The sequence below is a fragment of the Equus przewalskii genome, chromosome 17 (assembly GCF_037783145.1).
Source record: "Equus przewalskii isolate Varuska chromosome 17, EquPr2, whole genome shotgun sequence".
Lineage (NCBI taxonomy): Eukaryota > Metazoa > Chordata > Mammalia > Perissodactyla > Equidae > Equus > Equus przewalskii.
The window spans coordinates 75,343,318-75,370,711 of NC_091847.1; the positions used below are offsets into that span (position 1 = coordinate 75,343,318).

At 44.7% G+C, this 27,394-nt stretch overlaps 1 protein-coding gene across 11 annotated transcripts in view; it reads left to right on the forward strand.

Moving 5' to 3' along the window:
• Positions 1-22,763, forward strand: part of CFLAR (CASP8 and FADD like apoptosis regulator) — a 42,595-nt gene extending 19,832 nt beyond the window's left edge. For 6 of the 11 annotated variants that reach the window (XM_070580613.1, XM_008542208.2, XM_070580611.1 and 3 more), the window contains exons 6-10: positions 2,015-2,072; positions 4,766-4,812; positions 5,330-5,411; positions 14,761-15,271; positions 17,077-21,085. In XM_070580613.1, the coding sequence (XP_070436714.1) occupies positions 2,015-2,072; positions 4,766-4,812; positions 5,330-5,411; positions 14,761-15,271; positions 17,077-17,215 (837 nt within the window). In that variant the 3' untranslated portion in view covers positions 17,216-21,085. Of the gene's footprint in view, positions 1-1,180; positions 1,281-2,014; positions 2,073-4,765; positions 4,813-5,329; positions 5,412-14,760; positions 15,272-17,076 lie in introns of all 11 variants that reach the window. The other 5 variants (XR_011528521.1, XR_011528522.1, XM_008542210.2 and 2 more) reach the window with 4 other exon arrangements.
• Positions 22,764-27,394: the final 4,631 nt, after the last annotated feature.

Consider the following 27,394-nt stretch of genomic DNA (forward strand, 5'->3'; position numbering starts at 1 on the left):
GTAGATGGTGCCAAGGTATCATCAGAATTGTTCTTTTGGTTAATTTTTATCTTGAGAAGTTAATCTTAGTATGGTCTCATCCTCATCCCCATAAAAAAATATGTGGCATTTGTAGTGAGGACTTAGACCAGAGTGTAATTTCATGGTTAAATTATAAACACTTTCATATAAGTACATGATGAAAACATTAACTACTCCTGTAATATAAATAGTTTCATGGAGAATATGAGCTGTAAGGATACCATTGAGAGAGAGAACTTCAGAGCTAAAATGGATATTAAGGGTTGTACTGTCCAACCCCCTCACTGAACAAATAAGGAAAGTTAGGCCTGGAGAGTATTAGGTGATTACCCACCTCTGACTACTGCCAGAACTGGGCCCTGTCCGTGCTCCTTTCTCTACACCATGGTGTGTTTAATAAACTACATACTAGTCATGTCATAGATATATCGGTCATTTTTTCAAGAATCAAGTATACTTTCTGTTGTCCTTCTGAATCTCTGTGATACCAAATCATGAGACAAAACTGATTTAGAATTCAGATCCAGATTTTCTGAGCTTTCTCTGCTATTGTCTATCTAACATAAATGACGTTGTCATTCTTAGTTAAAAGCCTGCCATATTTTACTACTGTCTTTCTATTTTGTTAATAGTTTTCATGCAATAGTAATACAAATAATAATTGTATTCACTGTCTATGTAGCCTATTGGGAACCCACGTGCTCTGTGTATAAATTTCTCCTTAAATTTGCTGTGTTCCTCTGTAAACCTGATCATTCATTCCTTTAGTACACAGGCACTGTGGTATATGAATTTAGTGAATTTCTCAGAAGATTTAGGAGCTGAATACCTGGATGTTACATACCAGGCTGCAAAAGTACTTTAAAAATTACAGTGGCATTGAATGACACATGATATTAACATAAAATGAAAAAGTTGTATGACTACAATATAATCCTTTTTGAATCTAGCTTTGATTTGATGTTATATATCTTTTAATAGTTTGTAAAAATGAATGCACACCCATGTGGGGTTCCAAATCTATTTAATACCATCAGCCTCTGGCTAAGTCACTGTTTATTAATAATAAAAGCAACTTATATGTTTTTCTTTAATTTAGACACTCAGCCTTAGCTACAGACACAGCTTAATGAATAGTGTACTTCTCTCTTTTGGCTAGGATAGCTTCAGAGGAGAACTGTCATTTGAAAGCTGAGCGTATCAGATGGTTGACAGTGTGTGGTATGTGTACCTTACACAGGACCTGTCTTCTGAGAAGGGTTGGTTCAATCTTTCATTCTCTGATTAATCCCACTCTAGCCCTCAGAGGTGGTAGCCGATCGTCCAGAACCAAGCCCACTTGTGGCTTGTGTCTAGTTAGACAATTACAGGGAAACAGTAACTGGATGTTCAGTAAGCACTTCCATGTGCTGGGCACTGTATGAGTGCTTTGTGGACATTTAATCTTTACCAAAAATTTTGAAGGTAGGTACTATTGTTACCCTCATTTTGAAGATAAAGAAATTGACATATAGAGGTTAAATAACTTGCTGAAGCTTAATAGCTAGTAAGTGGCACAGTTGGGATGCACAGCCAGGTGTGCGGCTAGCACGCTCACTCGGCCGCAGCGCACGTGCCTCTGTGTTGGAGGACCAGGTTGCATGTCACTCGCGTGTTCCCTCAGCTTGTTCTAACTCGGAGCCATGACAGCAGCTCTCCTGTAGCATACCGTCTGATTTTGTAGAGCTGTTCTGAAACGTTCTCACCTGCTAGTTTAACATGTTTACATGCTCATCGTATTGTTTTTTAAAAAGAAGAGTTGCCTTGTTCTTTGGCTGCAGAGTATGGGATTTATGGAGTTAATGGCTCTTGCTATTCTTTAGATAATTGAACTGTGAATGTGATATTTTTGTTTTTTCCTGGGTAAGAATTCTGTTGAGATATTTAAAGAGGTGTGATATGATGTGCCTCCGAAAAACTCACAGGAGTGTGACCTTATTCTTTATATTTGAAGCTCCAGAATGGGAGAAGTAAGGAACAGAGACTCATTGTGGAACAACTTGACACTCAAAGTAAGACCAACTTTTCTTTATATTCGTTCTTTATAGATGCTTGATAATTCAAGTATGAAATATTGCATTTTTAGAGTTGGCCGTTTCCTTTATCTACATATTCTAATTAAGCTCTCAAAATATAAAGCAATTAAACTCCTTAAAATGTGTTCATTGGCTTTTCTGGTTGTCTATTGAATTAGCTTATTTGAATGTAAACACCTCTTACTCTGTCAGCTTCATCACCTTGGCTGTATTTTTTAAGAGATGTGACATTTATATCTGAAGTGGAATTATAACCAGGCCAAGTTGAACATTAATCTAGCCATGAAAATGAGCCACATGAAGCCAAATATCCAGCAGCTGGATGAAGAAAGGTTATGCAGTCTTGTTTTCTAGCTCGTTTAATGAATCTAGATACGCTACAGATGAGGTTCTCCCTCCCCTAAAAAGAAAGAAAAAAAGTATAATAAAAAACCAGTAATTTCAACCCATACGCTGTCTCTCATCTCTTTTAAAACATCGGCACTTGATCTCATCATTTTTAAGAGTGTATTTCTTTTGCTTGTCTTGAGTCCTCCTTGAAGTGAGGGCTGGGACTCAGTCTCGCTCTGCGGTGGGGATGGCTGTGCTCCAGACCTGGAGGTGGATAAGGAGGGCTCAGTCTTACCTGAGGAGCTTGGCCTCGTCCCGCGTGCCGTGGGGACTGCGCCTGTTGTGAGTACGGCGGTGGCCTGATGGAAGCCGCCTTTGTGTGGCAGGCCCTTTGCCAGAATCTTCTGACTCAGCCCACGTGCCGTCCGCGTGCACCTGGAAACTGAGAAGCATTTTTGCCCAAATTAGCGAGGTGGCATAGCTCATGCCTCCTGTTCTCTGCCTAAAATTCCACTGTCCAGCAAAAGCTCTTGAGAAGCGAATTAATTCCTGTAGTGACAGCATGTTTCTTAAGACACTGGTGAGGTGGTGAGAATTAGCATTCTGAAAGCTGTTTAAAGGGAAAAATAGGAAACCTGGTAGACGTGGATAGGAATTTAAAACAATCGGTGTGCTTTCTGCCACGCTCTGTGATGGCAGGTTTATCCTTGACTGTAGTTACACAGGTGAGGTGAAGAGGCTCCCGACCCCCTGGTGATCCTTAGGAGAGCTGGGTACCTGCTTTTGCCCGGACATGGTTTATTTGCTGATAAAAGAAAAAAGCATTCTGATAACTTGGCCTTAACCTGATAGAAATTTAAAATAATCAAACCAAGTTTCCATATTAATTGGGACTTCCAAATAGATTTCAGCTGAATGACGGTGATGGCGGTGATGATGGTTACTACAATTTACTAAGCTCTACGTGCATTAAACTGAGATAGGCATGTTATGTAGATTACTTTGTGTGCGTGTTTACTCTGCCAATCCATGACTGCTAAAATACAAAAGATAAAGTGAATATCCTCTTAATTCCGAGTAGCAGACACAGCCACTGCTAAGGTTTGATTTATATACCTCTAGACTCTTACTTTTTAGCGTATACATGTGTAAGTGTATGTGCACAAATACGTATTTTTAAGTACGTTGGATCCATATTACACATTTTATTCAGTAATCCGTTTTTCACTTAATATATCCTGCATATCTTTTCACGTCAAATACGTAAAGATCTCTCTGATCCTTTTAACATTGCATAATATTCCATTATCCTTACTGTAATTTATTTAGCCAGTTTACGTTGGTAGACTCCTAGGTTCTTTCTAGTTTGGGGCCGTTATAAACCATCATTCATAGTTGACATCTTTGCACACTTGCTCCATTATTTCCTTAGGATAAACTTCTAGAAGCAGAATATTGGTTTAAAGGGTATTGCTAGTTCTCCTTTAAAAAGACTGTTTCGACTTATATGGCATTAGCCTTTGAAAGTGCTCATTTACCCCACACCTTGCCACTACTGGCATTTTCTTTCCCTGTCTTTAGACATTATTTCTCATTTTTGCAGCAGTCATAAAGTAGATATTGGTATGTTCATCCTAGAGATTAATAAAAGAAAACCCTGAGACTTTAGGAAGAAATTTGCCAAGATCACAGAGTGTGTCAGCAATGGTGCTAGGGCTTGAGCCAGCCCTTTATGGCTTTAGAACTGGTGGTTTCTCCACCTCTCAGGGCCAATAAAGTCATTTTTATCTAACAAAATTTGCTTTCGGCTCATCTATATTTGCTGAGCTCTCTGTCCCCTATCTTGCTGTTGACATTTTATTTTATGATCTCCCAGTATCCCTGGACTAAGAAGACGTGGCCATCTGTCTGTCAGTGGGGAACCCACGCTTTCTCTTTCCCTTTCTCTCCTCTGCGGGCTGTCAGGCTGTCTCCTTTAGGCCTTGTCCAGTTTCAGCACGTGCAGGAAAGCTGTTGATATTGTTCGGTGGTGAGGTTGTGAGCTTCTCCTATCAGGCTAAAGGCTCACCTAGTCCTCACCTGGAGAAGGACAAGGGAGAGCCTTCTTTCACTTGCCCTTTAAGCGGTTTTTCTGCATAACCCCTGCTTAGCATGGGGACTTGTGTTTTCTTATCAGTTGGGATTTTCAGTGTGAGGTTGGAACCTTGGGGCTGAATATAGCTGAGGAAAGAAGAGTCAGTAGGGGGAAGACGTGAACAGTTGTGATATAAACTCAGCCAGCATAGAGGTGGGCCTAGTTCTCTTTCAGCTTTGTAAATAATTTCTCTTTCATCCCACAGAACCAGTGAAGACATCTGTTCAGGAATCAGGAGCATTTTTGCCTCAGGTACAAAATCAATGAGCTGATTTGTTCTTGTGTTGTATGCACAGTATCTGTGGAGAACACTGACTTCGTTGAGAATATCTGTCCATTACGAATTGTTTGTGACAGCAGGATGCTGAGCGCACTGTTCCCTGAGAACCCTTCTCGAGGGGAACCTGGTTAAAGTGCGTTGCATTAGTGAACGCGGAATGATTCCAAAGTGGCACTTTTCTTCTCAGCTGATAAGAAAAAATTATTTTTATCCTGCAAAGCTAAGACACGTATAAAGAGACTGCAGTTTTCATTAAAATTAAATAAAAACTGAAGTAGTTTGTTTGTCTTAAGCGCATTATCCGAAGAGAGGACAAATTTGATATTAATGGGAAATGTCAGCTGTGATGACTTCAGACAGTTTCTGTTTGATTCACTGACCTACCAAAGTGATGTTTAAGGAAATCCGGAAGAGAAGGTGGAAGATAAGTGGGACCTTGTGGTGTCAGCAGTGTCCAGGGTCTTTAACAATCCCTCCTTTCCTTCCCAGCACATACCAGAACAGAGATACAAGATGCAGAGCAAGCCTCTAGGAATCTGCCTGATAATTGACTGCATCGGCAATGACACGGGTAGGTGTGGAAGCCGCAGGTTGACTGATGCCCCTGCAATGAGATCACGACACAGGCAAGCTGTCTTCATCAGAGTGACCAATACTAGCTGCTGTGACCGACCACTGCCCACACCTGTAGTTTCACACACAAAGGGTAGTTTCCCACTCACGTCACAGTCTAGTGTGGGTTGGTCTTGGGGGCGCTTTGTGCCATGTGGCTTTGTCATCTGAGGCCTGGAGTTTTCCCCTAGAGCCTCTGTATCTGGCTGGTGGGTGAAGGAAGTGCATGGAAGATCTCAAGAGATTTTAGAGGCCAGTTGTGGAAGTGATACATCATCACCACCCACATTCCATTGGTCAGATCTCACTTGTGTGGCCCCACCTAACTGCAGTGGACAGGGAACTTAGTCTGGCTGTGTGTCAGGAGGAAAAGGAAAGGGGACTCAGGGAACACACAGCATTGTCTCTGGCACCGAGGCATAATTTGTGGAAGTTGAGGAGCTTTAGTCTTGCCTTTCTGTGCTGGATGCTGTGGCAGGGAGGGGTCCTGGGATCCACAGGCCTTAAAATGGAAGGCTTTCTGGCTTCAGTGTTATCAGATCCCCACCATTTCCCCTGGATAAACTTTGGAAGCTTTTCCGGGGAATATTAAAAATATAAATGTGTACTCACTCAGAGGCAACGTGTCCCTTAGTTCTGCCACCCTGTACTTTGGCTGTGGGCCTGGGTACCTGTGTGTCACCGTTGTCTGGATCTGAATCAATTCTTTTGCTCAATTGTTGTTGGATGTCTGACTCAAACTGAGTCAGTCACTGGTGATGCATCAAAACGGAATGAGAAGAATCTAGATAAGTGGAGTAACATTATGTTCAATTATTTATCTCTTCTTTGAAAGGATTGATTATATTTCCACTGTTTTCCAGCTTCTCAGTGTTCTCTTAGAATGAGCCGGAACATCTTTTAGGCTCACTTAAAATGTTACCATGGTGAGTTTTATGAGAAGAAGATGTGAGAGAAGGTCAAGTTAGCAAATGCTAGACTGTATTTCCCAGGATTTCAGCTATGATCTCACCTTCTCATGTCCTATTTTTGGTTAATTGTGAGAGCTGCTATCTCCTCAGCTATAGATGTGTTCTTTCTTTTTTTAGCCATTAGTACCTATATGAAAATGAGGAAATGTTTTCTCAGTGAGTAACTTCCTGCTTTAAAATAGATTGTACAATTGTCCTCTACTTCCGGTTGCAGTCAGTTCTGCTTCATTCACCAGCAGACAGTTCCCAGCTGCCTTTGGTGCAGGGTGTATGTCTGTTGTATGGAGAGAATTGTAAAGTTAAAGCCTTGACCTGCCGTGAATTTGTGGCTAAAGCCCAGGATCTGTGTTGCTTCCCTCGCCAAGTCGTGGGCCTCATGGGCAGGGCGGGAGTGCATGTTTGTATTTTTCTGCATTAAAGGAGCATGGTGAGAGTTGGGCCCTGGAATATGACTGCGTGTGTTTGGATCATGGTCCTGCTATGTCCTAGCTTGTAGCCGTGGGCAGTTTTCCTAGCCTCTCTATGGCTCAGTTTCTCTTCTGTAAAATTGGTAAATAACAGGATGTACCTTGTAGGAAGGGTGGGAGGAGTGAGGGAGTTTGTACCTGTAAAGGGCTTAGAGCAGTGCCTGGCACACCATAAGCACATAGAAATGCCAGCTAACATCATTTTCCCACTTTGTTTAATTTTAGTTGCAGACCACTAAGCTAGAACTTGCCATGACTTTGTGCTTGGCCTGTGGAGTCTGATCCCAGACGGGTGACGGACGAGAGAACTGGGGGCCTGTGGCCTGTGCTGGGCTCAGGAGACATGGGCAGCTCCCTACAGGCTGGGAGTAACTGGAACGGAGGGGCTAACCCCAGAGAGGGGGTAAGTTCCAGGGAAATACCCAGGTGGAAAGCTGGACAGGCCACTCCTACCAGTCGTCATTATGAATGGGTTTGGTGGAGAAAGAGGATTGAGTACAAAAGTCAGGGCGAGGGAGGGCAGGGAGTGGCAAGACCTGACCAGAGAAAGATCGACAGGAGGGTGGAATTGGAAGTGGAGCCTGGGGCCTGAGGTGCGAGCAGGTATTGGCCTGAGGTGTGTTCATACAGCTTCCTTGACTCAAGCCCTCCCGGCCTCTGGGAACAAAGCAAATAACTAGGCTTGAGGCCACTCAGGTGGCCGATTGACAGGTAAGAAGCAGGTCAACACACTTTTACTCCCATCTTTGTTGTGATTTTTCTCAGCTCAGGGGTCCTGAATCCATTCATACGCCCAGCTGAGACTCAGGCTGGCAGGAGGGTGTTAATTAAAATGAAGTGGAAGACAGTTGCCTCTTCTCACACTCTCTCCAGGCCCCCAGCTCTTCATTTTCCAACTCCCCTCCTGGCGATTTTTCCCTGGGGACTCCAGGCCTGGACTCCCGCTTTGGTTGACGGGTGGTCTGCGTTCCAGGCAGCACTCTGCATTTCTTGTTTCCACCTTAGCTCCATCACGGGTGATTATGCGGGGTTTCTTCTGACTCTTGCCTAGATAACTCTGTCATTTGCTTCATGCTGAACATTTGGGAGGAGGGCAGGAGTTTGGTGATAAACATTATTGACGACTGAACAGGGCTCTGAAAGAAGCTGACGGTAATATGTTAGGACTAACTTGGGCATGGTAGTGATCAGAGGGTAGAATTTACTCAAATCTACCATGTGCCAGGTAGTTTGCTAATTCCTTTACATGGATTCTCACTTAATCTTCATAAGTAATATTGAAGGATAGGTACTGTTATCCTCATTTTCAGGGTGGGCCGGCAGAGCCAGTGAACTCCTTTCCTAACTTCTCTGGTAACTGATAGAGCAGGGTTTGAAAGCTCTGTTGCTATAATGTAGTTTCCCGGGGAGCTTGCCCGTCTCTTGACAGTGTGTCTTCAGTAGCTGGAGCAGTGCCTGGCACAGAGGAGCTCCATAAATGTTTGTTGGGGGAACGTGTGAGGAATAAGCTCTGTGGTCTCGGGGTTTCTCAGAACATTCTTTTGTATCTATAGAATGTATCAGACTTGTATACCTCTCTTCTCCCGTCCTCAAAAAAATGAGACTTTTATCCAAAGAGTATGCAAGTCCCCCAGACACTTACACATTTACTGTTCCTTTATCCCATAAATGTTTCCTGAACACCTCCATTGTGCGAACACCACGCTCGGCCCTGTGTGAGCAAGTGTGGAGACAACAAGGTGGAGTCTGGTCTCAGAGCCGCATTGTGAACAAAGATAAGCTTATTTTTTGGTGGCTTGTTCGAGTCAGTAACCTCTTCTTGGAGCAGACATAGAAGCTTAAGGATTTGGGGCTAATTATCTCAGATGGGTAGAATTAAAAAATAAGTCTTTGGTATTGTGTCGTCTGTGTCAGAAACCCAGCAAAGCTAGGCCTGTGCTCGGCACTGATTCGCTTGCCCTGAAGTAGCGCTGGACATTTGATCCCGTGAGGAATGGGGAAACGGAAGTCTCACGTCACAGACAGCTCTAGCTGGTTTTGTAGGCTTCTGAATAAAAGATGATGTTTGCAGATTTTGAGAGGAAGTGTTCATTCCTCTCTTTTCTCCCTTGCTCTTTCTGAAAAGTTTGAAGATTTTTCTGTACTCTTAGCCAGGCTAAGACTTGGATTTTTCTAGCAGATGCTGCACATTTCCCTCATAAATCTTGCATAAATAAACTTCTCTTCCAGCAGAGCCACAGAAGTCGTGAAAGCCAGAGCAGAGAGTGGAGACGCTTTGTGGGCCATGCTGCCCCGAGCTCGGCTACTCCTCAGGGTTACTGGCCTCTTTCCCCCTCTTTCCCGTAATGGAATGGGCAGCAACTGAAATCATTAGCATTTTCCTGTACTAACGTTTGTAGGAAAATATCAGCACAGAGTCAGAGTGCCCACTGTGGTCACAGCTCCTGAGCTGTGATGACCAGTAGTGAGTGACATCCAAGGTGGTAGGTGGAGGCCTCGTCAGATGGAGCAGTGGCCACATGCTACCTATCAGCTTCAGTGCTGGGGAAGCAGAACGTCCCCTCCTTGCTCTCCTGGGATCAATGTCTGTTAAAGATGACATCCTCCTGGGGCACAAGACCAGGAAGTCTGTGGAGGGCACCTTTTTTTCCTGGGCATTTTTATCCTCTGGGACTCAGCAGCCATTCATTTGGGAACCTAGCATCACTAGTGAAATTTCCTTTAACTCAGGGTCCCCCACAGGCTGTGCTACGTGGCCAACCCTTTTTCACAGAGAGCATAAATCTAGGGTCTAAATAAGAGTGATAGGTCCGCAATCCCTTATTGGAGACCCTCGTATTTCAGAAAGATGACATGGTGCATATGCGGTAATTTATAGAACACTCCGGTGGGGTCTAGAGCAGCACCCCGAAATGAATGGATGTGCACGCTACCTGGGATAGGTAAAGACTATAAATAGCCTCTCATCAGTTCAGGAAAGGCTTTGCCACAAAATGAATTGGGGGAAAGAACTTAAGGTTTTTGGAGCTTCAAGGGCTTTGGAATTGAGGATAAGGAGCTGTGGATATGTGGAAGAGCAAAGTACTCCCAGGCTGCCTCAGATACCCCAGAAGCCTCTCTTGATTGATATGCAGTTCACCTGTTTATTACTGATATTATTTTCTCTTAAGAAGAGCTAGTCCAGCATGCATTACTAGTAATCATTTGTGCTCAAAAAGAAGACATTTAAACAGTAGTTTATAATTTAGCATATATGTGGGTTGTCCAGCAAACCCCCCTTAGTTGGTCTGTCTGAACAAATGAAAAGTTGGATTTATACGAGGCCCCGCTGCCCCGCTCCACGCTCACTCATTCTTCTCTCTGTTTTTGCTTCTCATCATCTCCCCACCCGGGGGCCTTTTTTTGCCCTGTGTTTTCGGGCCTGAGCTTAAATTAGACCTTTCTGATAATCTCATCGCCAGGTGTCTCAACTGCGCTCATCTTTCCTTCTCTGACTGGATTTCCTCGGAAACTCCCCTCACCATTAAGATTATCCTGCGGAGCTTGGGGTCCACCCATGTGCTTTATAGTAATTAGAGCTGGGCTTATTAAGGGTGCTCAGTGATTGCGAACAGACCGATGAAGCCTTCCCTCCTTCGTGTTCAGTCCATATGTTTATTTAATGGACCCCCTTTCACAGATAGTGTCAAGATAAATGTACGTTCGTTTTAGATCAAAACAGATTCTAAATGAATGAGGTCAGGACCTTTTATTGCATTTAGTTTGGGGGTTTCATCTTGACAGTCCCCAAACCTGTGGGTAGAGCTGACCCCAGCCCTTCACTATCACCCCTGTCCTAACTGAGGGAGACCCTCCTCGTTTCAGGAGGTTGATTTCTAAAGAACAGTTCAGAGAGAGATGGCAAGTCAGGAGTGGGAGTTTCCAGGGTGGGCAGGAGGAGAAGTGGGACTTTAGCAATTCGTTGAAGTTGCGTTTTCCAAACTCATCACCCAAGTTCTTCTTCCTTTATTTGCGGGAAAGGACAAGGAAGTTTCTGTGACGTATGGGATGCACACTCTGACCGCTCTGAGCCCATTTTAGTTTAGGCTCCAGAGGCCCCCCTCTGGCTTCTGAAATGGTAGGCTCCCTGAGAGACGCACCGCAGGCTCTGTTATTCGTGGTTTGAAATGGCTGGCTTTATTTTATTTAAAATTAATATCATATATTTGAATAAGCACTCACAGTTTGCAAAGCATCTTTACAGAAATCCCATTCTTTGGATCTCACCGCTGCCTTTTGAAGAATATGGGATAGGCATTAGTATTCACCCCATTTTATAGATGAATAAATTAAGGCGGCTATAACTTGTTCAAAGTCACACTGTCACTGCCCCTGTGACCCTATAAATTAGGTGAGGCTGTATCCAAGTTCTTGCATGTCCAAGAGAGAAAGTTGCAGATGCCAGCTAGCATCAGCCCTCACCATCTGATAGAGGAAGGATGGGTATTAATGGGCAGTGTCAGCTGCGATGACTTCAGGCTGCGTCTCTTGAGTGACTGTGTTGCCAGAGGGATATTTAAGGGCTGCTCCATCTTGGTCTGGGGCCCATCCAGATTTGGTGTTCTTCTTGGCATTGGGGGCCTGTATGGTTTTTGGCTTCACCTCCAGCTTTAGCCTTTTTTCTCCTGTTCTGTTAGGTAAGGACTTCCTGCCCCAGACCTCACATTCCCATCCCCTTCTTAAGCCCCTCAGCGTGTGTGAGTTAGTTCTCTTGCAGGGCCAGGCGAGGTCAGACCCAGCAAGCAGGTGGAGAGCCAGGACTTCCACTCAGATCTTGTGGTTCTTTTGTGGCTCGGCACCACACAGTGGCTGCCCGCTGCTGTGTGGCAGCGCTGCTTCAGCCGGAACCTCAGGAAGCCCAGGTCACGGAAAGCGCTAGACGGGACAGGACAGCTTTGTTCCGTCAGACCCTTGCGTATCATATCAGCATGGAAAGGGAGACGGTGGCTTTCTTCCAAGGACTTCGATAAGGGAGGAAATCTGTCAGTTGAAGAGAGGGTCTTGAGGGAAGTGAACCAGGCTGCCATAACAATTCAAGGAGAGCTTTGAGTCAGGTGTCCCTGGCTGCCTCTGCCCCCTTCAGGAGAGAACACTCCATGATTAGAGACCGTGAGTCCTGAAAGCGAGTTTGGAATCACACAGTAGTGGTGAGACTGGAGTCCGAGTCCGGGCTCTCTCGTTGTGCAGTCCTGGATTTCAGCCTGAGCGCCGTCCTGGGGACCAAGGCCTTCCTGTGGCCCTAGAGCTGATGGCCAGGGGCAGTGCTGCTGCGCCTTTTCTATTGCACTGCAAGCCTGTGAGGACAGGCAAGTTATTTACGAGGTCAGCAGCAACCTGTGTATCATTTCCCGGGGAATCCTTATTTATCATAGGATTTCGAGGAGATCGGCACCTCCTTTATCTCTTCACTGTCACGTGGTATGTCATGCAGTGTTTCCACCCTTCCCTGTGGGTCAGGCAGAGGAGAAAAGTAAGCAGCCTAACTACAGTCTTAAGTCGTTGTGATTATCATTCCCTCTTCTAGACTTACATGGTGAATAATTATCTAATAATATGTATAAATCCCTCCAAAATTTAGTGGCTTCAGACAGCAATGCGAATGTATTTCTCTCTCTCACTGTTTCTGTGGGCCAGGAATTGAGGAGTGGCTCAGCTGGGCTGTTCTGGCCCCGTGTCTCCAGACATGTGGTCAGACGTCAGCTGTGGTCGTCCACAGGCTGCCGGGGCTGCCTCACGTGGCTGGGAAGGTGGTGCAAGGCCTTAGTTCTCCTTCCCGTGGGCCTCCCACGGGACTGCCTGCGTGTTCTCACGACATGGCAGCTGGCTTCCCCGAGTGAGCTCTTCCAAAGAGAGAAGGAGCCACAAGGAAGCTGTCTCCTTTTTGTCATCTAGCTTTGCAAGTCACGTGGCAGCCCTTCTGCCTCATTCCATTCATTAGGAATGGGTTTCTGAGTGTGGTCACGTTTAAGGGGAGGGGTTACACTCTATCTTTTTAAGGGAGGAGTGTCGAAGAATTCATTGACCTATTAAACCCGTTGTCTCCGGTGGGATGTGGGGCCCCAGTTAAACCCAGGTCTTCTGCGTGGCCCTGTGTGAATGTGCACTGATGCTCCTCATGGGCGGGTCAGTTAAACTGAGAGCACTCAGACCAGCTCTTACTCGTCCAGTGGCTGGTTGTTCCAGCTTTTTATGTACCCGAGGCTGTTTCTTTTTCTACCTTTTCCCTTTTCCCTATTTCCTGCGAAGGAGCCAGGAAAGAAATTGCGATTGCTTACTTTCACTTTTATAGTTTATTAGAGGTCGGTAAAGTTTGCAGGGCGAGAAGGCCGAAACTATTGGTTGAAGCTGTGAGTTTCTGAATTATGTGTGCCCATGCAGACTTCATCTTGTTCCCACATACTGTAGAGGATTGAGAATTTGTAGTCGACAGTTATGTGGTACCTTCAGTTATTTACCTCCCTGATCCCTTTTTTCGATGCCGAAACTGGTATGAGATGGGGCCCTTTTGTTCTGTAGTGGAAGCTATACCTGTTCTAAGTACGACTGTGTTGTTTGGTTTGTGGTGAATGCAGTGGGAGACTTCTGGAACCACACCCCAGGGGAGGAGGTGGGGTGGGTACACAGCCATGAGACATGGGGAAAAATCCAGAGAAGTGGGCTGATTGTTTGGGTGATAGCCTGAATCAGGAGATGTGTGTTTAGCCTCTGGGCTTAGGACAACAGTTTTTCTGCCCCCAATGAACTAGGAACTGGAGGCATCCCGCAGACAGGGAACAGAAACTTAGTGGATGGCTCAAAAGGATGTGGAATTTTTGAATGAGGAAGAGAAAGATGTCTCTCTTTCCTATCAGAAGATAAAACAATTCTGTGTTTATTCCTCCAGTGAAGGAAAACTGAGCAAATGAGAAAGAAGTGGACTGGGTAGGGTTTCTAGGGTTCTTAGGCCATAGAAACTTCTAGAAGACAGACAAAAAGATTTTTAAAAGGGACTAGGAACTAATTTTTATTGAGTACCAGGAGCATTCTCAGAGAGTGGGGATCATCACTTCCCTTTAAAGCTAGGGACACCCACTTCCTTAAGGTCATGCAGCCATGGGTGTGGTAAGGTCAGCTTTAGGAGGTAGGCTTGTCTGACAGGAAGTCTACTTTTTCCACTGCCTTACACTGCTTCTTGAGGCAAAGTCAATCCAGGAGTCCTGGAAACTAGGAGGAGAATCTTTGGGGGCACAGAGGGGAATCTTGGTCCAGGACCCCACTGCTCAGTCAGAGGTAGACTGGGAAGCAGGTCATGAGAGGAACTGGGGAGTCTGGAAATGGTCCCAGCATAGATCCAGGGACCTCCGTCTCAGCCCACAGCTGGTGGATGTGAGGGAACTCATGACCTGCGCCACCCTTTCTGCAGCCATTTGGATCCAGGTCTGGGTCTGTGCTCTGCAAATGCCTCCATTCCTATGTATTCATGTGTTATTTTAAGAAAGAGCCTTCTGAACAATCCCCAGCTTTGTTGTGGTTGAAGAGAAAGGGTTTTGTTCCCCTCTTGGTTGGACTGAACTAGAAGTGGGCTCAGCCTGTATCTATGGCCAGATGTGATGGTGGCCTCAGGAACGCAAAGTGGTGTGACAGGGGACAGACAGTATCTGGGAATCCAGCATGTACAAGTCACACTTTTCCTGTTGCAGGTTGATTCGAGCCCTTCCCCCCTGTTCTCGGGTCCTTCAGAGCCTCAGAATATGACAAAAGCAGGAACAGATCAGTGGTGGAGATCAGAACATCTTAGGATTGCTACCCTGGGCCGTTGGAGCTTTTCTTACTCAGTGTGGTTTTTTCCCAGGGATTCTTCGGGACACCTTCACCTCCCTGGGCTATGAAGTCCAGTCTTTCTTGTATCTGAGCGTGGACGATATAAGGCAGAATCTTAAGAAAGTTGCCTGCATGCCCCAGCACCAAGACTACGACAGCTTCGTGTGTGTCCTGGTGAGCCGAGGGGACTCCCAGAGCGTTTTTGGCGTGGATCCGACGCACTCAGGGTTCCCCTTGGACCAGATCAGGAGGATGTTCATGGCAGATTCATGCCCTTCTCTGTTAGGGAAGCCAAAGCTCTTTTTTATTCAGAATTATGTGGTGTCAGAGAGCCAGCTGGAGGACAGCAGTGTCCTGGAGGTGGACGGGCCAGTGGTGAACCATGTGGAGTCCAGGGCAAGACCACCTGAGCCCTGCACGCTTCATCGAGAGGCTGACTTCCTCTGGAGCCTGTGCCGAGCCAACGTGTCCCTGCTGGAGCGGCCCACCAGCTCCCCGTCGGTGTACCTGCAGTGCCTCTCCCAGAAACTGTGGCAAGAGAGGTGAGCCACCCCGGCCGGGCCGAGCCCTGGACCACTTATTTGTTCTCCTGCTGCCACGATGGAGGCTCCCTCTGCACCCTTCTCCAGGGAGGAGGGATGAGTTTTCATTCCCTGTTGGGTTCCTCAGGAGTAAGATATAGACCCTGCACAGTTATGAATGCTTCCTGCTTCAGGAGGTCACTCACTAGTCAACTTGTAGTTTGGATATTTTTCTTCAAAACGAAGACATTTTTGATTGGTTTTTTTCTTATTACAAAAGCAATACTCTCCTCCTTATTGAAACATACCAGGAAATATAGATGCTGAAAGCAGAACGTAATAAGCAGTTGTAATCCTTCTTAGGAGAACCAACCTCTGTTAACCAAATCCTGGTGTATCGTCTTCCCTATCTTTTTTGGATCCCCACACAATCATATACAAATATGCTTGGTAAGCCAAAATGGAACCATCATCCCCCATTACTTTGTAACCTGCTTTTAGTTTGTAATTTATCAGATAACATTGTTACGTGTCTGTAGTCACATTTCTACAGCATCATTTTAATGTCTGCAGAGAAGCCCATAAAAGGGCCACAGCATCCTTTGCTTGACCAGTCTTTAGTCATTGGGCAGTGCTTTGCTTTTGCAAAAATAAAGTGTTCTGTCTCTTTGTATTTGTGTTTATCCATAATTGTTTCCTTGGGAAAAATTCCCAGAAGTGGAATTATCGTGTTAAGCAACATGCATTTTTAAAACCCTGGATGCATCTTACTGGATGGTGCTCTCAGACAGTTACTCCAGCTTGGTACAGGAATGCCTGCATCCCTGAAGATGGTTCTCACCAGCACTGCCTGCTCTTTTATTTCCCCCAGTCTTGACAGTTTGATAGGTGAAAAATGGTGCCTGACTGTTCAGGTCTGCAGGTTTTCATTATATAGACTTTTTGTTTGTTTGTTTGTTTTTGAGGGATATTGGGCCTGAGCTAACATCCACTGCCAATCCTCCTCTTTTTGCTGAGGAAGATTGGCCCTGGTCTAACATCTGTGCCCATCTTCCTCTATTTTATATGTGGGACACCTGCCACAGCGTGGCTTGATAAGTGGTGCATAGGTCTGTGCCCGGGATCCGAACTGGCAAACCCCAGGCCGCCAAAGCAGAGTGCACGAACTTAACCGCTGCACTACCAGGCTGGCCCCTCATTATATAGACATTTTTGAAGCTTATTAGCAAGAATACTTTTCTAAGGGAAACATTAGTGACCTGGTTTCCATTTAAGCTGAGTGAAGCTTAATTAATTAACTATAAGATTAGCAGTCCTTTTCCCCCTGTCCCCTAATTGCAATTTAGAATGATGGTTTCTGAGCCACCTGTGAAATGCATTCTGTTGTAGCTCTGGGGATCCCAAGAATCAATCACCCTGCCCACACCCTTCAGCCCCCCCCAGCCCCCCTCAGCGGTGGTTCAGTAGTACAGGAGAGGCTGGAGCAGAAGGGACTCCATCTCCCAAGGTAGACGCTCCATAGGCCTGTGGTATCATTGGCCTTTTACATCCACCCTACACTTGCATAGACGATCCAGGTGGGTTATCATCTAGCTGGTGTCCCCAGAATAAAACTCAGTTGCCTCTTGGGGAGGGCTTGTGGTCCTCAGGCCAGGGTGCTGCAAGCTGGTTTGGATCAGTCCCTGAGCAGTTTGTGGAGCATCTGGAAAGGAATGATTTCAAAGCGCTTTCACATCTGTTGGCTCATGTTGCCCCAAAGACGGTCTGTCTCTCCTCTCTCTTTGATGTTTGCATGACATAAGTTTTGCCTTTCTCATTCCCTCCAGAAGACGCCCCATCCTGGAACTGCACATTGACCTCCACCGCTACGTGTATGACTGGAACAGCACAGTGTCTGCTAAGGAGAGGTACTCCGTCTGTCTGCAGCACACCCTGAGAAAGAAGCTCATCTTCTTCTGCAAATGAAAAGATCAACACCCGGCTTATCCCTGCAGTCTCCCTCCATCACTAACCAGGGCAGAGTTTCCAAGCGAGTGTGTGTGTGATGTAGGTGAGGTGAGGTCCTGGCCGTGCTGAGGCGACCTGTGAGGAGTCACAGGTTGACGGGAAGTCGTGCTTGAACTATAGCTTCTGAGGTGAAGGTCGTGGCCTCTGTGTTGGGCCAGGTCAGTGTTGGGAAGGAAATGTCTTTGAGACTTTAGAAACCAGTTACTGGTTGACTTGGGCATTTCTGGAGTATGTTGCCTTCCATGGTAACAATCAAGTAACCGAGGGCTAAGAAAGAAGCAGTTCGAGTGCTTGCAGTCAAAGAGTTAATTAGCCCGTGGCCATCCGTACTCCATGTAGAAAGTAAAATCAGCTATGACCTGAAAGGAGACCCTTGTTTAAAATATCTCTTGAAGGTCTTTATTTTTTAATTTATTTATTCTTATGTTGATTTTAAGTGGAGTGTGTCTGTGTGTGTATGTTTATGTATGTTTTGTCATGGTCATTCAGCAAAGGTTCCAAAGCATGGAAAGAACAATTTTATGGCTATTCATAAGCACTTATTTCTACTCTGGAAGTTCTTTTGCCGTCCTTGTGTTAATGAGTGTGGGACTCCTGAGAGTGTCTGAATTTCATGTTGCTGAGGGGCACCAGCAGGAATAATGTCTGTGCCTGGACTCATGAACCAGAATCTCATAGTAATTATTACAGAGGAAAACTGTTTGACAGGGTTCTGCACACTTTTGTCACTTGTCTTTGGGCTACATTATTTTTGTTGACACCAACCATCAGTCACTCCCCAAGTCCCAAAGAGAAGATGCTAAGTGTTTGCTTGTGGGTTTGGCTCCCTGGCAAGGGGTGTGGGGTGGAGTAAAGAAGGATTGGGATTCCAGGCTCGGGCTGACCAACGGGAGGAATGAGGCCTTGGCTTCCCTTGGCCACTTCACAGAGCCTCACAGAGAGTGAGGTGAGAGAGCCTTACAGTCATACCTGGAGAGGCTCTGTGGTGGCCTTGGGGATGCCATGCGAGCGTCACTATTGTTATCACACCACACTATAATGAGGGAGTTATTTTGGAAATGGTGAACCAAACCTTGAACAGCTGGTAGGATTTTGGCAGGTTGAGATGGAGCACAGAGTATGTTGTAGGAGAGGAAGCAAGTCAAGTGGAGGGACAGACGGGAAATGCGAGGCATGTTTCAGAAACCTGGAGCAGAAAGTATGTTGTAGGAGAGGAAGCAAGTCAAGTGGAGGCACAGACGGGAAATGCGAGGCATGTTTCAGAAACCTGGAGCGTAACTTGTAGCTGGAGTGGGGAGAGTGTGAGCAGTGGTGAGCATAAGCCAGCAGGTGCCTGTGGTTAGAGTGGGAGGAGCCATGAAGGCCCCATCTTTGTCATTTAGTCAATTCTCAGGTAAGTCAGTCCTTTGTCTCACTTTAAAAGTGGAGTATATGACTCCTTCTCTGCCACTTTTTTTTTTTTGCTTTATCTCCCCAAACCCCCCCCCCCCCCGGCCCCCGTACATAGTTGTATGTCTTAGTTGCAGGTCCTTCTAGTTGTGGGATGTGGGATGCCGCCTCAGCGTGGCCTGATGAGCAGTGCCATGTCTGCGCCCAGGATCCGAACCCTGGGCTGCCGCAGTGGAGCGTGCGAACTTAACCACTCGGCCACGAAGCCGGCCCCCTCTGCCACTTTTGTATATAAACATTTGATTACTAAATGCCTGTCTTACTCTTTTTCATTGAGTGTAGTTTTTTAATGAAATATTTTAGACATGCTGGAGAGAATTATATGTAGATAAGAATATAGGGGCCAGCCTGGTGGCCAAGTGGTTGAGTTCACGTGCTCCGCTTCCGCAGCCCAGGGTTTCACTGGTTCAGATCCTGGGCGCGGACATGGCACCGCTCAGCAGGCCATGGTGAGGCAGTGTCCCACATGCCACAACTAGAAGGACCCACAAGTAAAAATGTACAACTGTGTACCAGGGGGATTTGGGGAGAAAAAGCAGAAAAAAACCCAAAAAAGATTGGCAACAGTTGTTAGCTCAGGTGCCAATCTAAAAAAAAAGAATAATTTTAAAAAATTAAAAAAAAAAGAATATAATGAATACCGTATACCTACAACCTAACTTAAATAAAATGTTCCAAAATATATGACTTTTAAGACATTGCATTAAGTGAGAGTCCTAAATATAAAGGGAGAAATGCACTGCACTGTTTCAAGCCGGGTCATAGCGGCAAACAGAATTAGCCAAGTGCTCAGTCACAGGGGGATGCTTATGATGAGATGTCCACTGGTGGGAATCTTGTGTAACCACATAAATTCTAGATGCAAATGATAAGAGCTCACGTGGAGCTGCTCTTAGCTCATTACCTGAATTATTTAACCCTCAGAACAGCTCTCTGAGGTAGTGTGACTGTCCTCATGATTATTTCTTCTCCCTTCATAGATGAAGAGAATGAGCAAAGTGATGTTCAGTAGCTTACCCGTGGTTCCCCCACACTTGGATAGACTCCAGCTGTGAAGGAGCCGCGTCAGGGCCCACAGGCCTACCCAGCTCACAGTGTGGCCTTCACAGAGCACGTCGTAACATGAAAAATGCTCATGAATTCACGTTACGTGAAAAAGACCGAGCTTGAAATACCTATCAGTACACTTTTTACAGCAACTATGCTGAAAAAGAAAGCAAAATACTGCTCAAAGGAAACCAAAAGGCCAGAAAGAAGTATTCCAAAAGTGGTGTATGGATGACAGAACTCTGGCTGATACTTTTTCTTCTTTCTGTTTTCCAAATTCTTGTCTAGATCTCTCTGCATATTTGAGAACACTGGTTTCTACACTAAAGCCTGTTGAAAGTAATTCCTTTCAACTCTTCACTTACTTGGTCCTTCATTGCTAATGAAGCTCCCCTTCCCTTGGTGCTGTCTGCACTTTTCTGTCTCGTCTCTGGCTCCTTCTTCTGGGAGTGGGACCCCCGTCTCACTCACTCACTCACCCTGGGGTGCTCTTCGAGCCGCTGGTTAGGCGGACTGACTCATCAACCCCAGTTCCATTCCAGTCGCCAATCCCTTTCATCCTCTTCCGTGAATAGGCCATGGCAGGGGCCACTTGACACCTTCGGCTGTCTGCATGTTTAAAGGGGAATCTCTTCCTCCAGATTCTAGGGGCAAGTCTCTAGGGCTAAGCATGTTACTTATGCCACTAAGAGTGCAGAATTTGAAGTCAGCCTTGTCAGTTTGGCTGTGTGGCAGATCTCACTCGTTGTCCCCCAATATCCATTCTCTTTTTCTGTAGAAGCCTTGATTTGAAACTGGGCACAGAGCCTCACAGAATATAGTCTACTTGTCTAAGCCTCAACTTGTAGCTAGATGTGCTCATGTGTCTAAGTCCTGGTCGATAAGATGTCAGCAGCAGTATCATTTGGTAGCTGCTGACAACTTTCCTTAAAAGGCAGCTGTTTTTTGCTCTTCAACCCTTCCTAAATCTTGCTGACTAGAATGTGGTTGTGGTGGCTGGTGCTCTAGCTGCCATTTTGAACTGTGAGGATAAGGGCCACACTGTAGGGATAGCTGAGTGGTGAGCAGAAAGGAGCTGTGTTGGGTGAGGACATTAAGGAGCTTGCAGTCACCATACCAGCTCTAGACTACCTACCTCTGGACTTGTATGTCAGGGAAGAAAATGTAGGGTTTATATTTCTTTCAGCCTAACCTGAATGCCTAACCTAACCTTAACCTAAAGGTTAGCCTAACCTAACCTTTCAGTCCAACTGATACACTGTTGTTTGATTAAGATGTTTAAAATGTTTATGCAAGTTATAAGTTTAAAATAAAAATTTGTCTAGATGATTATTTTAATTCTCTAATTCTTGTTTAAAAATGTATGTGCACTTAAAATCTGAGCTGACCTAAGTGTTTAACATGCATGCTCTCATTTATCTCATTTTATCTTTTTGTGGGTTCTGTTGGAGAGATGGAGACGCTTTATTAAGACATTAGTAGGATTTGGATACTATCCTCATAAGACATGTAATTCACAAGGAAAAGTTCTAACCAAATCGCTTAATGTAGACGAGCTTTTGGATCAAGTTCACAGTGAATAGATTTGAAAGATAAATACAGAAAGTTGACTATAAAGAAGACCCATTAACTATGCACATATGTTTAGGATAGCTAAAGATAATGACTCCAAAGGACCCAGTTCTTGTAAACCCACAATTCCTTGTTTCCCATGCCCGACCCTGCCTTGCCTGCGGCAGTCCTGGACATAAAGATGTGGGACTCAATCAAGGCCCTCAGGTGAAATGACTGACCTTTCCAGATCCTCCACTCTCTCCTCTTCCCAGAAACTCTTCCTCCTCTCCTCCTTGTGCCATCCCAAAGCTGCGGGGCCGGCAGGCCCAAGTGTTTCCACTTTGGCTCTATCACACAAGAAATGAACACAAAAAGGCACAAATTATTTTTGGTAAGTCCCTCTGCAGTATCAGCTGGAGTGTCCTTAGTACCACAGATTAGCCTAGCTCCCCATGAGAGACGTGGAGGATCCACTAGAGGGTGGGTTACAGGTGAATGAGTAGTTGTGTACGCACGCTCACAGCACGAGGCACAGCGGCCCAAAGGTGCAAACAACCCAGACGTCGTCAGCAGATGAGTGGGTAAACCAAGTGTGCTGTGTCCATAAAACGGAATATCATCCATTCATAAGAAGGAATTAACTGACACATGCCACAACGGGATGAACCTTGAAAACATTATGCTCAGTGAAAGAAGTCAGACACAAAAGGTCACATATTGTATGATGCCCTTTATATGAAATGTCCAGAATAGGTAAATCCACCAGGTAAACCACTAGGCTGCCGGGGACTGGGGTGAGAGGGGTTTGGGGAGAGACTGCTTAGTGGGGACAAGGTCTCCTTTGGGGTGAGGCAACATTTTGGAACTAGATAGAGGTGATGGCTGTGTAACATGGTGAATGTTCTAAATGTCACTGAATTGTACACTTTAAAATGGTTCATTTTGTCTGGATTTCACTGCAATAAAAAAAGGAAAAAAGACTAGGATTGATCATTCATTAATCAGTCCACAAACATTTTCCCTATAACTTTTTTTCTTTTTTAATAGACTTTATTTTTTAGAGCAATTAGGTTTATGGAAAAATTGTGCAGAAAGTACAGAGTTCCCATATGTCTAGATTCTTTTGTGTGTGTGTGTGTTCAGTTGTTCTGGCATCATTTGTTGAAAAGACTATCTTTTCCTCATTGACTTACCTTTATTCCTTTGTCAAAGATCAGTTGACTATATTTGTATGGATCTATTTCTGGGCACTCTGTTGCATTCCACTGATCCTTTCGTCTGTTCTTTTGCCAATACCATATATTATTTTGATCATTGTACCTTTATATTAAGTCTTGTCCTCACTGTTGGCACTGTGTCATAAATTTTGAATATTCTTCATTGTATTGTTTCATTTTATACAGAATACATTATTGTGACTTAAAAAAATAAAATAAAAATTACTTATTGAAAAAAAGGTCCAGTTTCTTTAATATATATAAACACAAAATTATTTATTTTAAACATAAACAGCGTAATACTTTAACACCGTTCTCTCTCTTCATTCATATGGTCATGTCTATATCCATGTCTCTGTGTGATATTTAAGTCATTCACAGTTTTTCACTGTTTAAATGAGGATATAAGAAACGTCTTTGCTTCCTTATTTGGTCAGGCCTTCCTGCCCCAGAACTAGGAGTCCCATCCCCTTCTTAGTCCCTCTTGTGGCGTAGGTCAGCCCTCTTCCAACACTGTGCATTATTTCAGCTGTCTTGCATCTTTAAGCTATCTGTCTTTGATCCTTCAGTCTAAAAACCAGCTGACTGCCCCATCAAAGTCTCTCTCTTCCAAGCCACTGTCTTATGTAAATCTTAGGCTAATCCATACTCTCTCCAGTTCCCCCTTTCCCATTTACTCCATACTTCCCTGCTATTGGGTTTCACCTTAATCATTCTACCAAATCTACAAGATCCAAGGGTGACATTGACCTTAGTTACCAAAGCTTAGTCCTTGGATTCTAGGGGGTCATCTTCCCCTTCCTATTTCTGTAGGGTATTCCACTATAGAACTTCTATCAAGCACTTCTCTGGCCAAGTCTTTTGGTATCTTTCTTCTGACCCTAAATGTGGATGTTCTCCAGGATGACTCCTTTGTTTTCGCTTTTTATGTTTTCTCTTTTGACAACCTTGTAGCTTTAATGACTATTCCTATGCCACTAAAAGATGAATAATTCTCACCCAGACTTCTGAAGTTCAGATCTCACCCTGCAACTTCCTGGCAGATGTTTCCACTTGACTTTCCCTCTGGCACCTCAGACTCAGTATACTCCAAATGTTTTAAAATAAACCAAACCCTCCATTCCAAATCTCTTCTGCCTGTGTCTCCAATTTCAGTTAACGGCACCTTTAGAACATCATTTTCACCTTGGTCTGCCTTCTCCTGTGTCTCTACATCCAGCTAGTTTCCAAATCAGGTTGGTTTTGTATCTGTAATGTCTTTTCCGTCTATCTCTATCATTACACTTCCCCTGCTTTCATTACCTCTCCATTGGACTATGACAATAGTTTTCTCACCGATCTTTCCTCTAGCCTCTCAATCCTACAATCATTTAATACACGGCAACCCAAACAATCTCCCCAAATGCAGCTTGGTCACCTCCCTCATTAGAAACCTTCCATTCTCCAGTGCATACACGATAAGATTGTGGCTGGTGGGTGGGGTGAGTGGGGGAGTGGGGAGGGCTGCCAGTGTAGGTCCTGGAGTGCAAAGGCTCAGAGAACCAGGAGCTCCAACGTCCAAAGGCAGGAGAGGATGAACATCCCAGTTTAAGAAGACAGGAGAATTTGCCCTTTCTCCCTTTTTTTCTTCTCCCCAAAGCCCCCCAGTACATAGTTGTATATTCTGGTTGTGCTACGTGGGATGTTGCTCAGCATGGCCTAAAGAGCGGTGCCATGTCCGCGCCCAGGATCCGCACCGGCAAAACCCTGGCCGCCAAAGTGGAGTGCGCATACTTAAACCACTCGGCCAGGGGGGCCGGCCCTGCCCTTCCTCCTTTTTGTTGGACCCTAAATGGATTAGATGTTGTCCCGCTAGTTGATGACAGCAGATTTTCTTTACTCAGTCTACTGACTCAAATGCTAATGTCTTCTGGAAACACCCTCACAGACACACCCAGATAGAATGTTTACTGGCTCTCTGGGCACCCCTGAGCCGTCCAGTTGACAGAAAAATTAACCATCACAAGGTTGTTCGTGACATGTGATAGTGCCATATGCTAGATCTCCCATTTTTCATTGAGATATAATTCACATTTCATAAAATTCACCCTTTAAAAGTGAAAAATTCAGTGTTTTTTAGTATATTCACAGTTGTGCAATCATCACCACAATCTAATTTCAGAAGATTTTCATCTACCTAAACTGAAACCGCATACTTATTAGCCAACATCCCCTATTCCCTCCCTCCCCCTAGACCCTGGCAACCACTAATCCACTTTCTATCTCTACATATTTGCCTATTCTAGATATTTCATATAAAGAAATCATACAATATGTGGACTTTTGTGTCTGACTTCTTTCACTTAGCATAATGTTTTCAAGGTTCATCCATGGCATAGAATATATCACTACTTTGTTTCATTTTATGGTTGTGTAAATATTCCATTGTATGGGTAGGAAATATCACCATCTTGTGGCACTTTGAGGTTTTGTCACTTCAAAGTTACCTCATTGACCCAAACCCATGTAGATAAGAAAGGGAGATGGAAGGCCTTGGAGATTCAGACTGAATTTAAAGATCAGCTTGCTAATTCTACATTTGGGTTCATCCTAAGGAAATAGTTATAAATATGTGCAAAGATTTATCTATAAGAATCTTCAATGCAGCAGTGTTCACAATAGCAGAAAATTCAAAATGAATCAAATGTCCAAGAATTAGAAATTGGTTAAATAAAGATGGTACATCCATGGAAGGGGGAATATCATCTAGCCACTAAACATTATGTTTTCAAAGACTATTTAATGATAGGAAAAAAATATCTGTATTGCTAAGTGAAAAAAGCATAGCTTAATTTTTGGAAAATAATACACAGAGAAAAGTGAACGGATATACGCTAAAATTTTAACAATAGTTATAGACTATGAATGACTCTCTGTTTCTCTATTTTCCAACTTTTCTACATTAAATATTAGAAAGTCTTCCCTTGTTTTTTTTCTTTTTTCTTTTACCACTTTTGTAATAAGAAAAGAGACCTGGTAAAATAGATCAGTCTATAGTAGAGTGAATACAAAATGGGCTGCACTTTGCTTGTCTAGCTACAATTTCCCACCAGTTCACTGTTTGGAGATCTCAAGGGTCGGCTTTAGCTCAAGCAGTTACCTGGTCATGTCGGACTTCAGTATTTGGAGATCTCTCCTGGCATCTTTACCAGAAAAAGTCTTCTGCTTCAGAGCTTAGCTTCAACGTACTCCCGTGTACCTGGAACGAAACTAGTCCTGGGAAGGTCTGGAGTCTGTGCATAAAGGAGTGAGGGAGGGAGGAGGTCCTGGAAGCTGGGGATGGGATGGCTAATCAAAAGAAGCTGCTACTTCAGGACCAGCGGGTGATGTGGTCTCGGGGCATGAGGTCTTCTCCAGCTGGTACACCCACCTCCCCTGTCACTTGAGTTCCTTCTCTAGTTCGTGAGTGTTCACTCTTGTGAAATCTCACTTTATAGACTTTAAGGGTGGGGACCTTGGACCAGAGCCTGGATGTAAGGTAAAGCCAACTCCTGCCGCCACCACCCCCTCCGCAGGAGGAAAGAGAGGCAGGTGACTATTTCCGCTTTCTCCCCAGGGCAGTAGTAGACTCTCGCCACTATAAGAGGCTATGACGGTTTCGATTGGCTCTTCATGTGGGCCCAGTTGACTGCAACCAATCAGGAAAGAGGCTGTAAGAAACGTTTCTTCTTCCCACTACTTCCACGTCACCATCAGCACGCCCTGGGTAATTGTGTTCTAAATAGAAGGAAGTCTGAAATGCAGAGTACAAAGGGCATGGCACCCAGTCTCCCCTCTGTAACTTGGTTCAAGTGTTTCTCTTGAGTACTAGCAGTGCTAGGACAAAGTTTAAGTTTTACTTCAGGTGTCTCTCTTCTACATCTGCCTTCCAGGCTTAGCTCGAATACCTCCTGCTCCGAGCCATCCCCATCTGGATCCATCCCTTGCTCCTTGGGGCTCCTGTGGCGCTTAGGTGAAGCCCATCGCAGCATCACCACACCCTGCCCGATAATTACCGACATTACCGTAGGTTACCTGGAGCTACAGGCAGCAGAAACCCTGGGATCAAGAGCGTGGGATTCCGAATCAGAGAGACTTGGGTTGAGTCCTGAGTTCCCATCTCTTCCCACCTTTGGGATAATGGCGGGCTACCTTGCCCCTCTGAACTTGGATTTCCCCATCTATTGAAGGTAGATGATAGTGCCAACTTTAGACAGTTCATCAGAGAAGAGGGGTCAAGAAATGGTAGTAGTCATAGTGATTATGGAAGGCAGACACTGTTTTGTTCATGTTTGGCTTCCAACTGTGCCCAATTCAGAGCTTTACAAGTAGGAAGAGCTTGCTAAATATTTAATATTATTGAACAAAGGTTAAAAAAGGTAGTGTACTTTATGAACAGGGTAAGAAGTGATACTTTCACCAAATTGCCTCCCCAAATGGCCCAAGGAATGAAATATTTATAAATGAACAACTGAATAGAAGACCAAAACTTAGGGCTTGTCTATGTTTATCTTTTTTAAAAAAAATTATGGTAAAATACACACAACATAAAACGTATCATTTTAACCATTTTTAAGTGTACAGTTTGTAAGTACATTCACATTGTTGTGCCACCATCACCACTAGGGCTTGTCTTTCTTAAACACAGAAGTTCTCTGGATAATGCCCAGGATAAGGAAACGGCACTTCAATACATCTGTTAATAAAGCATCATAAATCTTACTTTTTTTCAGAGATAAAGCATCTTTCTAAGGTTCTGTGCTTCTTCCCAGAGCTCTGCACATTTGAGTTAGCTGAATTATAGTGTAGTGACTCAGAGCCAAACTTGCTGGTTTAAAGCCTTGCTTTCCCA